Source organism: Cebus imitator, unplaced genomic scaffold (assembly GCF_001604975.1).
Source record: "Cebus imitator isolate Cc_AM_T3 unplaced genomic scaffold, Cebus_imitator-1.0 Scaffold352, whole genome shotgun sequence".
In the NCBI taxonomy this organism is placed as follows: domain Eukaryota; kingdom Metazoa; phylum Chordata; class Mammalia; order Primates; family Cebidae; genus Cebus; species Cebus imitator.
In genome coordinates, this window is record NW_016107667.1 from 127,152 (window position 1) to 145,386 (window position 18,235).

An 18,235-nucleotide genomic window follows, 5' to 3' on the forward strand; every position below is an offset into this window, starting at 1 on the left:
AGGGAACTTCTGAGGTTAGGGTAATGATAGGGATGGGCTTGGGTTACACAGGTGTGTACATTTATTAAATCTCATCTCAAGTATTCTTAAGATGTGTGCATATCATTGTATATAAACTACAAACACAGTATTTGCTGTAAAATTCTTTCAATTCTGATGTATGTTTGAAATTTTTCATAAAATGTTGAACATTAAACTGATATGACTTCAATTGAATACCTATTAAATTACTGTATTAGTCTGTTCTCACGCTGCTAATAAAGACATACCCGAGAATGGATAATTTATAAAGGAAAGAGGTTTAATGAACTCACAGTTCCAGGTGGCTGGGGAGGCCTCACAATTATGGCAGAAGGTGAAGGAGGAGCAAAGGCACGTCTTACATGGCAGCAGGCAAGAGAACTTGTGTAGGGGAACTCCCCTTTATAAAACCATCAAATCTCATGAAACTTATTTACTATCACAAGAACAGCATGGAAAAAACCCACTCCCATGATTAAATTACCTTCCACTGGGTCCCTCCTACAACATGTGGGGATTATTACAATTCAAGGTAAGATTTGGATGGAGACACAGAGCCTAACGATGCCAACTACTTTTAAAAATAAAATCAGTTCATTAGATGAGTATCTACACACAATATAACACCATGTAAATATAACTGTTGAAAAAGCAATTTATTTCACCAAAGTTGACAGCATTCCTTTCACCACTTCGCTTGGTGACATCAGCTTTGCACATAGGAGAGTAGGTGCTGCTTCCTGCATGTTCATTTTCTGTGCTTCTAACAGTGCACTTACCTGGTGTGTGCTCACATGTGTGTTTATGTGGTGTGAGCCCCTACATTTGTTTATTCCATTTGAACCTGTTATTCTCCTAATATTACTTCATTAGTTAGATAAACTGATGAAAAATAAATATTCCTAAGAAAGAGAATTGTTTTATATACAAAACTAGCTGGAATGTTTTGGGAAGACTTTACAAAAATAAGCTAAAGAAATGTTATTTTAAATTTATGCTGGAAAAGGCACCTGTTAAAGATTGCAAAATAAAAGCCATAAGGATCTAGAATTCTGCACACAGACTTCTTCACAAGTCTGGTTCATTTTCTTGCTCCACTTTAAAGAAACCAAAACTGGAAATGTGGTTTATGTAACAAAATCCTAGTGAAATTCCAATCTGTGGACCCATGTTTAAAGAACAACTCTCAGATAGCATCTGAAAACTGGTAAATTTATGACCCAGCCATCCTATTTAATATCAAAACTCACATAAGTACTTCTAGTCACTCTCTCCCTAGGCTGCTTCCTCCCTATTGGATTGATTGCTTTTTAACAAACTAATTAAACTACAGTTTAGTTAATTAAGTAAACTGTAGTTTAATTAGTTTATGTTTATTCGTAGAAAATAAACAATGAGCATGTCTAACAAATTTATTTTAACTGACTCAGTGCCAGTACTGACCACATCAAATAACAGTTTCTTGAGTAGGTGAGTGTGGATATGGGTATATAGGTATTTGAGGAAGTAAGGTAAATCTCTAAACTCTCTCTCTCTCTGTATCTTTATTTCAATTATGCAGTAATCATTTCTTCCTGCCATTAGCTATTATTTAAAAATATTATTTTAATGACAGCATACTAGTCCTTCCTCTTAATATTCTAACTTACTTAAACATTTCCCCTATTACTGGGCATTTAGAAACTTTTCAAAACTTTCCTATCATAGTGTTTTGATGAACAACAATATACATCAAACTGTTTGTATTTCCATTTATAAAAATGTATAAAAGATTCCTGAAAGCAAAATAACTTATATTACCATTTTTAATGGCTTTGTTTACATACTGTCAAATTGCTTTATAGATAACTAAAGCAATATATATTAAAATCAACAATAAATATCTTGTTTTTTAACACTGGTACCAGTATTGAGTGTGCATAATGTTAAGCACCTTTGCCAAAGTTAATAAAAAGGTCTCATACTATTGTAATTATGCATTTTTATTAGTAGTAAGTTGAATATTTTGCTCATATATATTGGATATTTGTTTTCTTTGTAAATGCTCTGCGTTTCGGAGACTTTTGTATTAGGAAATTGTTGTTCTTTTGGTTGTATAAAAGCTAAAGTTCCCTTTACACCTAGAGCAAAATGTTTGTTCACCCATTTAATTTTTGAAAATTAGCATTTTTAAATTACACAAGCAGTTCTTCACTGTCAGAAAATTAGAAAGTAGAGAAGAAAATTATCAGATGTTTTAAGATTAAGCCATCCTTATAGTCCAGGGATTTAAATAAATCAACTTAGTGAGGAAGAATTATTCTTTAAAACAGTGCTTACCAAACTGTCCCATACAAAACTAGTTCTGCAAGACGTAAAGAGATATTCTTCGGGGGGGAAAAAGAACTCCATATTAACATAAATTTTTGAAAGACTGTTCATCATATGGTATTCTTAAAAATTCACACTGTGCAAAAGTATATTAAACTTACAACTTAACAACAAAAATACTGATAACCTAATTTAGAAATTGAAAAAAGACTTGAATGGACATCTCTCTAAAGAAGATACACAATAGCCAATAAGCATATGAAAATATACTCAGTGTCATTAGTTATAAGTGAAAATCAACCCACGATGAGATACCACTTCATATCTATTAAATTGGCTATAAAAGTAAAATAAAATAAAATAAAAAAACAAGTGTTGGGAAGGATGTGGAGAAAGTGAAACTTTCATACACTTGCTAGTGAGAATATAAAATAGTGTAGTTGCTACATGAAAGTTTGGCAGTTCCCCAAAAAATTAAAAGAATTATCATAACACCTCACAATTTTACTCCTAGGTACTAGTCGAGAAAATTTCAAACATATGTTCACACAAAAAAACCTGTTCATGAAGATTCATGGGAACATTATTTATAATAGTCAAAAGTGGAAACAACCTAAATGTCTATCAACAGATTGAATAGATAAATAAAATACGGAGTGTCCATACTATGGAATATTATTCAGTCACAAGTAAGAATAAAGTACTAAGATGTGCTTCAATATGGATAAACTTTGAAAACATGTAAGGGAAAGAAGGTAGTCACAAAAGGCCACATGTTATATGTTTCCATTTATATGAAATGTCCAGAATAGGCTAATCCAGAGACAGAAAGCAGACTAGTGGGATGAGAAGTGGGAGAATTTGGGAAAGACTGTTAATAGATATAGGATTTCTTTCTGCAGTGGTGAAAATGTTTTCAGATTAGTGGTGATGGTTGCATAACATAGTGAATATATTAAGAACCAGTGAATTGTATACAAAATGCTATATTTTATGTATGTGATTTGTGTCTCGAAAGAAAAACACATTAAAGACTCTAAGAATTACTGTTTAACTTTGTTTAAGCAGAATATTCCAAGTTTTTTAATACTTCAGTACTCTTTTTCCATGTGAGACCTATTAATACATCATGCAGCACTGTTTACAAGCAGCACAGGGTGGGAAAAGCTGGCTATTAACACAACATTTTAAAATTCATTCTAATATATGGCTGACATCAGCTCCTTGCTGGAAAAAGCATCAGAAGAAAGAAACAGAGAGGCTAGGGATAAAATTTATCAGCCTCATACTTACTCTGGAGATGGTTATTTGTCCCATTCTCTAGAAACAGAAAGCCAAACCCCAGTTAGGTTCTTCTTTTATTAGTAACAGATTTCTGTCTGTTACTATTATTATTGGAAATGCCATCAAATCGTATAACTTAAAAGTCAGGTTAAAAAAGAATCTTCTCATAATCAAATAATTATCTTTAAAAGAAAACAAAGCACAAGCAAACATCTTCCCAGAATATGATCTTTGATAGCTACATTTTACTTTTAATTTGCTATTTACAAGAGTTCAAGTGGAGAGGAACTTTTCTGAAAAAGAACCAGAAATAACATAATTAACTTGGTAATAACAACAACATGGATGTATGAAAACATGTAGGAAGAAAAGCAGAAGGAGAGCTCAATCTGAATTTTTACCAAAATATTAACAATTTTTGCTATTCTGTTTTCCAAAATGGCAACTCCCACACTAACAAGTATCTTTCCATTCAGACATTTAGAGTCCCGAAAACAGTAATTTAGTTGTGTGCTTGCCTCAAAGAACAGCCTACACGTCTATTATGCTAAATGCAAAACTCAGCATCGGAGAGCTGAAAACAAACTACAAAACAGAAGACAAAAGTGGAAACAGAACCCACATTTGGTGAAGTGTCTTTATTGGACTCCTACATTTACTTTCACATTCATATGGTGCATTAAGAATCATTTCCAGGACATGCCAAGAATTTACTTTCACTACTTTAAAAAAATCTCAATGATAATTATCAGAATCATATCTAGGAAGTAATAACATTATAAAATTATTTTAAGTTTTTCTTGGATTTAACTGCCAGGAAAGGAGAAGTCAACTTTATCCAAGAGTATTTATAAGTCAATGAGTGTGAACATGGAACTCATTCATCATTATCTGGAAACCCAAAAAAAAGGGCTGGAAAACCTCAAGATTAAACCATACTACAAGTAAAATGACTACTAGGTCAGAGTCAATCTTTGAAGTTTATTGCCTGAAGCATACACTTCGATCCTGTTCTCCTGTTAAAATCAACAGTCTGGCACACTTAGAAAAAAAACATCACTCTCCTAGAAAACAGCATCTCTTATCAGCAAAGACCCATGATTCCTAAGTGTTTTTCTTTTTTTTCAATTCGTATTTAAGAAAGAGAGAAAAAAGTATTCTTGATTCTGTTTTTATCTGCTGAGGGGTAAGGCTTCATTTATGGAAACTTATTTCCCAGAATTCTTCTTAAAAAACTTTGGCACATGAGAAAGTATCCCACATAATGACCTCCTGCTGTGTTTCTGTTTGTTCTCTCTCAGTCATCAGGGCAAATGTCTGCTTTAATAACGGAAATAAGGTTACACGTTGCCAAGACAGAAGAAATACTTCACAAATACATTTTTAACACTAACAGGCAAAATTATAACAATATTTTCAAAAATCATAACTTATAACTCAGTGGCAACTTTTATCAGAATCTGCTCAAAAGTGTGCATTTCCTGACATTCTTTTGATTTTGATATGATTATAAACGTATGTTTCCTATATGATTTATATACCTATCAATTTTCCATATGATTTTGAGCATATTCATTTGATCAGATATAAGAAAGAGAAAGGAACTAGAACTGCTCTTCCTTAGGGATACATTTTTTTAAGTGCCTTCAGTAGTTTCTGGGTGCATTTTTTTTTTTTTTTTTTTACTTTAAGTTCTGGGATACACGCACAGAACATGCAGGTTTGTTACATAGGTGCATATGTGCCATGGTGGTCTGCCATACCTATCAACCTGTCATCTAGGTTTTAAGCCCCACATGCATTAGTTATTTGTCCTAATGCTCTCCCTACCTTCACCCCCTACCCCCGACAGGCCCCAGGTGTGTGTTGTTCCCCTGTCTGTGTCAGGTGTTCTCATTTGTTCAACTCCCACTTATGAGTGAGAACATGCAGCGTTTGGATTTCTGTTCCTGTGTTACTTTGGTGAGGATGACGGTTTCCAGCTTCATCCATGTCCCTGCAAAAGACGTGATCTCATTCCTTTTTACGTCTGCATAGTACTCCATGGCATGTATGTACCACACTTTCTTTATCCAGTCTATCACTAACGGGCATTTGGGCTGGTTCTATATCTTTCCTATTGTAAATAGTGCTGCAATAAACATACGTGTGCATATGTCTTCATAGTAGAATGATTTATATTCCTTTGGGTATATACCCAGTAATGGGATTGCTGGGTCAAATGGTATTTCTAGTTCTAGATCCTTGAGTAATTGCCACACTGTCATCCACAATGGTTGAACTAATTTACATTCCCCTCAGCAATGTAAAAGCGTTCCTATTTCTCCACAGCCTCACCATCATCTATTGTTTCTTGACTTTCCATAACTTATCAAGACTAAATTCCTCTATCTATGACCTGTGAAGTATCCAGAGAAAACTGACAAGAAAATTTTATTAAGGAGCTAGGAAATGGAAGAGTCTCATGTGGAGTATGTCTTTGTTTGCCTAAAGGAAAGAAAATAAGTGACTTAATTACTTTTTACCAAACACTTACATTTTCAATTGTATGAGAAATTATATAGGAAAGGTGCTGCAGTTAAAGCAAGGGATTACACCTTCATACAAGGGAATTTCCCTTTATCATTTCAATTGATATAATCTTAGAATATGTTCCCAAGAAACTATAGACTTGCCATTTCTGGAAAGAAGGTGAAATAAAAACTGGAAAGAGATAAGAACTTAATAATGTACCATTAAGATACCAACACGCTGTAAGATATGAGGCTGGACTGTACAATCCCTTGAAGTTCTTTTTTTGAGACAAAACCTCACTCTGTCACCCAGGCTAGAGTACAGTACAGTGGTACAACCTCTGCTCACTGCAACCTCCGCCTCCCAGGTTCAAGTGATTCTCCTGTCTCAGCCTCCTGAGTAGCTGGCACTACAGACATGTGCTACCATACCTGGCTAATTTTTATATTTTTAGTAAAGACAGCGTTTTACCTATTGGCCAGGCTGGTCTCAAACTCCTGACCTCAAGTGCTTCACCCACCTTGGCCTCCCAAAATGCTGGGATCACAGATGTGAGCCACTGCTCCCTGCCTTCTATTTTCTTAATTATATAGAAGATATTTAATCACTGTCCTACCTGCAAATACTGGTGTCTGCCACCTCCAGGAGAGAAAGGGACAAAGCGGTAGCCAGGATGATCAATTTCCCCAGGATCTCTTTTAATAAGATTAACATATATTTGTATAGTTTTAAATGCATGTATAGATGTACATACACATATGGACATACCTAGATTTAGAAATATCCTCAAACTCAAAGACAGTAATATTCTCCTCCCCACCCCCACCACCCAGCCCAGTCCATACCCATACACTTGGGCAGGCACATGCATTTACTAAAGGCAGCTCAAATACCTTACAAATCCTCAAAGATTGTTATTGGTTTATTCGTTCAGCAAATATTTATTGAGCACTTGTAACGTGCTATGGGAGTGAAGATGACTAGGTTATCTCTTTGTCTTCAAAGAGGCTTAAAGGTTTTTAAACAAGCAAATTTAGTAGTTTGTCAGAGGTGACTGGTGGAGGTCAGAGAAGACAGGGAAACACAGAGGAGGGAGTGGAGGTAGGAGGAATGGAGGAGCAGAGGGGAAGGGTTCTAAAGTCTTAATAGAGGAGGTGAGTAGGTGTCTGGAAAAGAGGTTGAGAAGAGATGTGGGCAAGGGTGGCCAGGTTAGAGCAGAGAGGGCCTTTGCTTAGCCAAGGTTCTTTGGGTGATAATAGAAATCAAGTAAAGTTGGCTTGGGCTGCAAGGGGTGTTTAATGAGAGGCTGCAGGGCTCAGTGTGAATTATGGTTCTGCAACTCCCTAAGGAAGCATAACCCTGAGCAAGTTATTTATACTCTTTGTGCTTTGGGTTCTTTATGTATAAAATAAGAATTATAGTAGAATATTTTTCAGGATCAAAGAGTTAACACCTGCAACACACATGGCGGATAGCAAGTACTTGATAATGTTAGCTATGTTTATTATTTCTTAGACCCCAAAAATATCTGAGCCGGATGAAAAGTAAGCCTATAATAGGAATCTGGAAAGCTCTGGTACCTCAGGCAGCATTCTGACTCTCTCTCTCTCTCTCTGCTCATGATTCCTATGAGCCACTGTGGAGCACGGCTGCCCATTGCTCCTGAATGTTTACATGTTCCTTCAATTCAGCTCATGAAGAGATGGACTGGAATTGACACGTCTCATTTCCTAACTCCTGTGCTAGTAAATGTGACTTAGCTTAGCTTTTGTACCTTATGGTTTAAACTAAGGCCAAAGGGTTAGGGTAAAAACATGATAAAGTGGCCTCTCTCTCCTCAATGGCAAAAAAGGAGCACAGAGGAGAAATCTGTCTTGATTTCTAAGTGTAACCATTTTCACATCTGAGCCATGGAACAGGCTAAGCAATTTTAATCTTTACAGGTTTTGAGCCACTGACGAGTATCTGAGAAATGTGGTGACCCTATTGCTTTGCATCCTCCTTAAACTTTTTTTTTCCTATTTACTCATTTTAAGAATCTGGTAACTGCCAAATATCCATCCACTAAACAAAATAAGGCATATCCATACAATGGAACAGTGTTCATCTACAAAAAGAACTGAAGTATTGCTATATGCTACACCAGATGGACCTTGAAAACATGTTAAGTAAAGAAAGCCAGGCACAAGAGGCTACATGTTATATGGTTTCACTTAAAGGAAATGTCCAGAATAAGCAAATCCATAGAGACAGAAAGCAGATTAGTGGTCGCCTAGGGGCTGAGGGGAGAAGAAAATGGAGAGTGACTGCTAATGGGTATAGGGCTCTTTTGGAGGTGATAATAGCTTTGTGGAATTAGTGGTGTTAGTTGTACAATCTTGTGAATATACTGCAAATCACTGAAATGTAGCCTTTAAAATGGTACACTTCATAGTATGTAAATTATAGTTTTAAAAAAGTGTCTGAGAACTGGCTATGATGCCAGAACACCTGTTTTTTTCTTTCTTTTTGTTGAAAAATCTATTTAATTTTTTTAGATTTTAAATTCTGGGATACACATGCAGAACATGCAAGTTTGTTACATAGGTATACGTGTGCCATGGTGGTTTGCAGCATCCATCAGCCTGTCATCTAGGTTTTAAGCCCTGCATGTATTAGGTATTTGTACTAATGCTCTCCCTCCCATTGTCCCCGACCCCCTCAACAGGCCCCAGTGTGTGATGTTCCCCTCGCTGTGTCCATGTGTTCTCATCGTTCAAGTACCACTTACGAGTGAGAACACGTGATACACACCTGCTTTTATCCTGACGCTTACGTGATCTCCTGCAATAGTCACCACTTGCCTTCCCAAGCATTGCTTCCTTACCTATACACTGGAGATGGGCGCTAAGTCAGGCTCTAGGGGAGGCCCATTCCAGCTCTAAATTCTGAAGGTAAGAAACTGAGTCCATTTCCCCAAATTTAAGTGAACTTCTCAAACCTCTGCCACTGGAACAGTCTTCTCATTCTATTGTCCTTCCCAAATAAAGAATTCTCACTTCATTCTGAGTGTTTAAATACCTATTTTGCACATATAATATATACTAGGTATTTGAACTGATAATCCCATTTAATCTATCCAACAACTTTGTGAACTGGGCACCATGGTTATTCTTGGCTTAAAAATGCAGACATGGAGGCTTAGGGAAGGTAAATATGTTGCCCAAGTTTGCAAGAAGCAGGGCTGGGCATGGAACCTGAGCTGCCTAACTCGAGTTCATGTGTGGAACCACTGTGATGAACTTACTTTCTCTACTAATTCCTCCACCTTGGCTCAAGTCTCATGCTCCTGAACATCTGCTTTAACAATTTATTGGTTAATTAATTCAATAGCATTATATTTGTCATGCTCACTATTTTAGTAAGCGATTCAAATTAGCTATTTGGAAGTTGGGAAATATCCCTGAATTATTTATCATATGTCAAATATAAACTAGAAAACTATTTCTTAATGAAGGTAAGAATGGAACACTCAAATGGAATGAATAAAGACAAAATTTAGGTTAATGCCCTGTTAAAAGGAGAAATTAATGACAATTTCATCTCTTGTCAGCTCTGCTCTTTGTACCATTGGCTAGAGTAATTTGTTTAATTAATCTGAAGTCTTCTTGTTAATTACAGATAATTTACCATACCCAATAAAAGGTCTTGCCTTTGCATTTCTCAAGTATGCTTAAATTGCATTTACTTTTGTATTTCTTTGTAAAGAGACAGACAAAATAAATTTAGCCATGTTATTCTAAGTAAAGTATTAGCTTAATTTAGGCTAGTAAATAAGTACCACTACTTATACAACACTCTATTTATGAATTTGTGAGTGGCTGTCCATCTTCATGAATATTAAGCCCTAAATATGTTCATGCATTCATAATGTAGGACTCATAGTCACACAGATAAGACACCTAAGATTCAAAGGCTGCTACTGCCCTGAGAAGTAAGGGTATTGGCGACAATTATCAAATTTGTTGTAGGTTCCACTTAGTCTTAATGTGAAGGAAAATGAAAAGTTGGCATATATAGATCCTGTATTTTTATTTTCATTCAAAAATAGTAAAAACTTGCATCCTGGCAACGAAGCATTAACATAAAATCTAAACCTACTAATGAAGGACAATTTTTATTAACTAGTGACCAATATAAGATTTACTAAAGTTTGAAGTCTTTCTGAAAATATTTTAAAAATTCACTCTGGAGGCTGAGGCAGGAGAATCACTTGAACCTGGGAGGCAGAGGCTGTAGTGAGCTGAACAAATATATATACATTTAAATAATTCATTTTGTAAATATGCTCCTATCTATCTAATCACATTGAAAGTAATCAGATAGTTAAAAATTTCTAATACTTTGTTTTAAAGATAGTATTGAAAACACTAGTTTTGTTAATTGCTTAATGTCTATTGAAAATTTAACATGATTATTTGAATGTTTAAGAGAAAAAATTACAAAGAAAAAATTTCTACACCTGTTAACAACCTTCCCCCCAATTTGGATTTAATCAAATTTTGTCATTTTAAGTATTTTTTTTTTTTTTGAGACAGAGTCTCACACAATTGCCTGGGGTTGGAATGCAATGATGAGATCTGGGCTCACTGAAATCTCCGCCTCCCAGGTTCAAGCGATTCTCCTGCCTCAGCCTCCTAAGTAGCTGGCATTACAGGTGCTGGCCACCATGACCAGCTAATTTTTTGTGTTTTTAGTAGAGATAGGGTTTCACTATGTTGGCCAGGCTGGTCTCGAACTCCTGACCTCGTGAACCGCCCATCTCGGCCTTCCAAAATGCTGGGATTACGGACGTGAGCCACTGCACCTGGCCTTTGAAGCATTTTTCATCTTAAATGATTACGTCTAGGATTCTAAATTACTATAGAACAAAGAAATGAAACACACAGAAAATTACAAGAGTTTAAGTGAAAAACTCCTAAATTGGCTGATATATTAGCTAAGCAAGATTATCTAGGAATTGCAAAGTCCTTAATTTATGGAAGGTCTAACAATTTGAATTTCGGCTGCTATTCATCAGACCTGCAAACCTAATTCTCAGGTTTCAGAGCCAGAATATCAAAAATTGAGTAAAATCTCTAGCTTTTAGAACCAGAATTCTAAATCTTGAGTAAAATGCGTCTCAGCCCTGGAAAAGGAACAATTTTGTATGAAAGGATATTCAAATAAACCTTCATTGAGCAACCACAATGAGCCTTGAAGATTTACATGATTGAGCTGGAATTCAAAGCCAAAGACAAGAGAGAAACATTTTTTTTTCCTAGGATGCACAAAGAGATATCCAAAATTAAACATCACACTTCCCAAGGGCAGCATGTTTTCTGATATTGACAAGTAAAATGAGGTATTTCAAATCAGGCATTGCTGGCTTACAGTCATCTTTTGCATAGCTATTGTCTTAACGTATTTCTGGCTATTAGGCATTTGTCTATTTTTGGTCAGCGAGGCATGCTAAAGAATTCTGGCTTTGCATAAAAAGCTGTAGTAATGCTAGTGGAATTACATTTCTGCAACAATATCTTAAGTATAATTATGGACATTTTGGCTAGTCATACACACATTTTATATTCAAAGAAGAGTAGCTATAACTTTAGTGTAATCGGTACAATTAAAATAACTACAAGTAGGAAAAAAAAAACTTTCAAAAGTACCTATTTAGGCTCAACTAAATACTTTCCTTTGCCTTATTTGTCACAGCTAGTTAAACATATTGCACATTAATCCTATGATATGTTGGGGAAATGCCAAATAAACCATATCTGCTTAACATTCCATCCAAAAAAATCAGAGACTAATAATAGATTATGTATTCAATAACTATTTTGTTCTAGGTCAAAAAATGCCACATTACCTTAGCCTGATCTCACCATAACTACTAACTACCAAAAAGTAGCAATATTTAGAAATTATACCTTCTATAATTTTCCTCTACTTTCCTACCGAGACCCTAATCAAATTAAATCTTTTTAAAATTTTGTTTTTAACTCGTAAAGAATATGTTAAACTTAGATCAAATACCTCCAAATTTAATATGCTTTATTTTCAAAAGTGACCATTTTATTTAAAAAGACATTTTACCTCCTGCTTTCCATTCTGAACATTATTCATGAAAATTAATTTTGCTATATCATCTCCAGGCATATTTACAATTTTATTTTTAAAGTTATTTACTACTGTCACAAAAACACATAAAATTATTTGGATATTATTGAAACTTAATAAAAGATCTCACCTATCTATACACCCATATAAAACACACGTCCCATAAAAATGCAAAGGATCTGGTGGAAGACCTGAGCTATGGAAGTCATCTATGGGCTCTGCTCAAGCTCAGAAGCCTCTTTGGACCATTAAACCAATAATACAGGGTTGGCAGTGAGGGGAAGGCTAGGTGCAATTTACGCTAATCAAAATAAATTCTAATTCAAGTACAAATTGACTTTTTACAGCTTTCAAAGTTACCATAGGAAATGTCTTGAAGCCCAGGTTTCTTAAATGATTTGTAACAATTTTATTCTTAGTTCACTTGTCTTACTAGCTAAAATCTGAGGCAATATGAAGCCTGCATTTTATATGGTCTTTCAGAATGTGATCACACTTACGAATGATTTTTAATGATTTTCCATATGTAAAGCCCCCACACTGACAAATGATAGTTCCTTAACTCAGCCAAGTCTCCTCAAATCATCTCAATCTACATATCCCAGATTAATTACATTTCAGAACTGTTTTCTGTCCCCCACAGGAAGTGTGTGTGTGTGTGTGTGTATGTGTATATATATGTGTGTATGTATGTATATATATATATATGTGTGTGTGTATGTATACATATATATATATATAAAAGCACTGGACTAAGGAAATTGTCTGCTTCAGTTGCCATGATTATAATTTGGAAAACCTAATTTTATTGTGTGTTTTCTATGTGCTAATGGCTTTACATAAATCACTTTCTCCTTTAATTATCAGGGTTACCCAACATCTTATCAAGCAGGTAACCTTATCATCATCATTTCACATATAAGAAAATTAAGCTTAGGGAGGTTAAACAACTTGGCTGAGGCACACAACAAATAAGAGAAGGATACTGGATCTACAAGCTGGTCAATATGACTCACAACCTGAACTATTATCCCCCCACATCTGGCTCCTTCTTGTTGCCAATGCCAACCTGTACCTTGAACATCTTATGCTCCCTACCATACAAAAGTCTTTAGGCCGGCATGGTGGCTCACGCCTGTAATCCCAGCACTTTGGGAGTCCAAGGCAGGTGGATCTTGAGGTCAAGAGACTGAGACTATCCTGGCCAACATGGAGAAACCCCGTCTCTACTAAAAATACAAAAAAATTAGCTGGGTGTGATGGTGCACACCTGTAGTCCCAGCTACTTGGGACCCTAAAGCAGGAGAATTGCTTGAAACCAGGAAGTGGAGGTTGCAGTGAGCTGAGATCACGCCACTGCACTCCAGCATGGTGACAGAGTGAGAATCTGTATATATAAAAAAAAAATAAAAATCTTTAACCATAGAACAATCTTCCTGAACCCACTACTGGGCTCTACAGTTTGTTCTCCATACTGACCTCAGAGTGATCTCTTTAAAATTAAAGGTTGGCTGGAGGGAGTCACTCCTCTGCCTAAAACTCTCAATGCCTCTCCCTTGTCTTAGGATAAAGGCCCCAAACTTACAATATCCTGAACAGTCTGACTCTGGTCTCCTATCTAGCCATATCCCCGTCCCTCTTGATTCCAGGTCCACCCATTCCAAGGTTTTCTTTCAATTCCTAGAACATAGCCAGCCTCTTCCCCTGGAGCCTTTGCACCTGCTGTTCCTTTCTTTGGGTATGCTGTGCCCCACTATCTACAGACCTTTAGTTGAGAATATACACTTCCTTCATAGCTCCACTCAAATATCATGTCCTCAGGAACATCTTTCAAAATTACACTGCATTTTACTCAAGACTGGATCTAGTTTCTCTGTCATACCCTTTCTCAGCACTCAGTGTACCACCTTACCAGCCCCTAGCAAGGTTTGGTATGACGTATGTATATGATCATTTAATAAATACCTGTCTTTCTACTAGACCAGAATTCCTCACACTTCCACATGCATCAACAACACCTGGAGTGTTTGTTTCATAAATGACCACAGGATCCCACCCCTAGAGTTTCTGATGCATGGTGCCTGAAGTGAGGTCTAGAACCCAGCAGTTACTGCTTCCCAGGTAATGCTGATAGCTGGGCAGGGCACTAATCCAGTACAGTGGTTCTCAATCCCAGATTAACATTAGATTCACCTGATAACTTTAAAAATTACCAATGCCAGGGCCCTCACCCCTAGACGTTTTGATTATATTGGGCTAGGGTGGAGCCAAGAAGGTCTTATGTCAAATATTGCACACTTAGGCTAAAAAAGTATTTGCTTACCTAAAATTCAAACTTAACCAAGTTTTCAGTAGATTTACTTGCTAAATCTGACAACCCTACTTATGAGTACTGCTGTAACAAAACAGGTAGTATGTAATGTACTTGTGTACTTATATTATGTATATATGACTATAAACTGACCCTTCCTCTCTGCAGAGCAGAAAAAAGATGGGACTAAGTAAGTGGAATTCTTAGACTTAAGAGGGTATTTTTCCCCTAAGGTTTAGACCTTAGAAGTAGTTACCAACAGACTGTGAAATCTTACCTGGGATCTTTTCAAAATAGAGCAAATTTTCAATATAAAATCATTTAAAATGATGACTGAATGACTTTGGGTTTCTTTAAGCTGTGGGGCTGTGGACCTCATCTGGGGCAAGCAGTGACAATGTAGCATCAACATTGTTGTTCTGTCATCAGCCAATGAGTCACCTCAGCAGAGCTACTGCTGGGACTCGACACTTTGTATATCAAAAGTAGGTAGAAAATTATTTATTTGATACATATCACAGAAAAAATAAAATGTTGAACGCAAGACTTTGTGTCTGATAACGCAATTCTATCCTCACATCTATGGACGAAGTCCTGTGACGTCTTCCAATTTTGGTGTAAAATCAGTAATTTCATATTCTACATAAACTGATATATTAAATTTGCATTTCTGATGCTGTGAAGGACCTACTTAACCCCAGCCCAGCATGTTTAACAGCACTGTGGGTAAACTAGAGATTCCTAAGTTGAGACTCCTCGGAGATTAATGGACATCACATAGTCTTCTGTTTCTCTACATAAGTAACCTGTCAGACCTCTGATTTAAAGACATCCAAATATTTTAAATATTAAATGGGATATTTCTATGAATACTCATAGAATTCAATAATTTTATCAAATATTGCTAACTTCTGCTTTATACAATGTTCACTTGCCAGATTCAACATGGCACTTTTCACTAAGGACAAGATTTTGAGAACTGTTTATGAGAACAGATTACTGAATGACTGCATGGGCATCAGAGCAAATTCCAGCAACCTAAGTAATAGAATATGCAAATTTATGACCGGGCACTGTGGCTCACGACTGTAATCCCAGCACTTTGGGAGTCTGAGGCAGACGGATCACAAGGTCAGGAGTTTGAGACCAGCCTGACCAACATAGTGAAACTCCATCACTACTAAAAATATAAAAATTAGCCAGGTATGGTGACAGGCACCTGTAATCCCAGCTACTTGGGAGGCTGAGGCAGGAGAATTGCTTGAACCTGAGAGGCGAAGGTTGCAGTGAGCCGAGATCGTGCCATAGCACTCCAGCTTGGTTGACAGAGCAAGACTGCATCTCAAAAAATAAACAAATAAATAAGAATATAGAAATTTACAAGAATCCCAGAGGACCAAGTGTAATTGTGGCAGTTGAGGGAGAGAATGACAGAAAGTTCATCACGCCAAGATCAAGGTTAGCTGCACATTTCCATGACTTATTTCAATTCACCCAACTTCATGCAAACATACACATGCAAAAAATACTTCAGTTTATTTTCTTGGAAGTAATAAAGGTCTAACACTGTTAAAATAGATATTTTAGGACCTGAGACCTATGACTGTAAAAAACATCCCCAAATTACTGGTTTCTTTTGTCAGAATAGCTTACCAAATCCAAAAGCATTGGAACCTCCAATGGTCTGTGATGCCTGAACACTTGTAGATGTGTATAGTCCTGTCACCAGCAAGCCGTCAAAGAAGGTGCTTGTTGAAATTGTCACTGAAATATAAGAAAGAAAAAAACTCTCAATACAGTCAGAATAACACAATATATTTCTGAAGTGTTAGACACTGTCAAAACAATCTTTACTCATTATTAAAAATTATTTTTATACTATCCCCAGTTGGTATTTTTTAGAGGAGAAATTACAGAAGAACATAAAGAAGCTTGGAACTCCAGTGTCTACAATTGCTAGTCCTAAATTTAGAACATCAGTCCTACCTTTCTGCATTCATTTACATATTTCCCGGCTATGCAAACAATCATCTGAAAATAATGTAATATTGAATAGATGGTTTCCCCACCTTCACTGCCACCCCTGAAGGCAGTCGAAGGCATTGCTGGAGTTTTGGCATTATGAAAAAACACTTTTTAAAAAAAGTGTTCCATACTGTGGGAAACAACTGTACATGGGCTGAAAGAAGAACAGTAAGATGAACCACATTTCTTATTGTGAGTCCATGTTTCACAGGTGAGTTTCCTGAAGTTTTCCAACAAAAGCAGGCTAATTTGCATGAAGACAGCCACACTTTCTCCTCTTGCAAAAAAGAATGGAAGACCACTGCATGCTTTCAATTTTAGAACAAAGTCTGGAAGTAGAGGGGTTTATAACCACAAAATCAGGACATTGCTGGGAAGAAAAGGGTCAGATTAAATGTGTATGTATGCTACTCAGGCTGGCTTCTTCAAATTTTATCTTGCTCACCACCCTAAAACCTGATCATAATTTCCTGCTTGACATGATAACATTTTCTCCTGCATAGGTTGCTGTAAGATTGAGATGATGCCATTTGTAGGAAGCAGCCAGGGGAAGGTAATAACATTATTTAGGTAGTGCACAGTATAAGGCTATCATCATCTTTGGTGGCAATAAGGAGAATGACCAGAGTCACATTAACTTTGAAGAGAACGTTTAAATTAAACTCCAGAAAATCTGGTGAATAGAGCTGAATGGTCTGAAACATCCATATTATAAAGTATAAAACAAGACACATACCAATAGAATAGCCTAACATCGTGCTACTCCCATAACAGCATGGGGGATTGGAATAAATCACCTTCTCAACCTTTAATAAGAAATAATAGCTAATATTGTATAGCACTGGCATACAAACTACCCATCTGAGCACTGAGGTAAGTAGTTTACATATATTATCTCATTTAATTGTCAAAACATACCTATGAGAGAGGTACTATTATTATTTCCAGCTTACAAAAGAAGAATGTATGAAATAGAGCCATTAAGAACCTTGCCCAGGACCATATGATACCATCTAAAATGTTTTGATGCTATCTATGTGGGTTCTTTCCTGTTTTTTCTTTGCTTCCCCCAGATCCCAAAGTGGCAAAGTAACCATGGTCAAACTCTATTAAGGCAGGTATCTCAGGTATTTGGTTCACTGATATAGCTCAAGTGTCTAGAATATTTTATGGCACTTTTTAGTGCTCAATATTTGGTGAATTATTAATAGTTTATTCATATAAAGTAGCACAAGGTTGTCTTATCTTTAGCTTGTTTCCAGAGGAGAAGTATGTTACGAATCCTAGGCTTTGTACACCAGATGAGCCCCATTTGGAAAAGCCACGTGGAAAAAAAAGAAGACAGAGAAGAGTTGGCTATTTAAATAAGTAAAATGTTTTCCAGAGTGCAAGACAGATCAATGCAGAGAGAAACTTGACTAAAAGACCAGCCAAAGACATTTTTTTAAAAAGGCATAAGTATGCATAAATTTTATCAGATGCTGTATGCTTATACAAATCATCTAAAGAAAAACATACTTGTTTGAAATGAACTGATTATAATCTGCTTGCTAGCGTTAAGAATTTTTTAGGATAAAATGATATTTGCCTTTGGAAAAATGCTACTCTTTTGACAGCAGAATAAGCATT

At 36.2% G+C, this 18,235-nt stretch overlaps 1 protein-coding gene across 1 annotated transcript in view; it reads right to left on the reverse strand.

The window, feature by feature from the left end:
* The window catches only part of LOC108287688 (collagen alpha-1(I) chain-like), a gene marked incomplete at its 3' end in the record, with an annotated part of 218,343 nt that overhangs the window by 124,273 nt on the left and 75,835 nt on the right, over window positions 1–18,235 (reverse strand). The window contains exon 4 of the mRNA XM_017506236.2: window positions 16,235–16,345. Within this exon, the coding sequence (XP_017361725.2) occupies window positions 16,235–16,345 (111 nt within the window). The remainder of the gene's footprint in view (window positions 1–16,234; window positions 16,346–18,235) is intronic.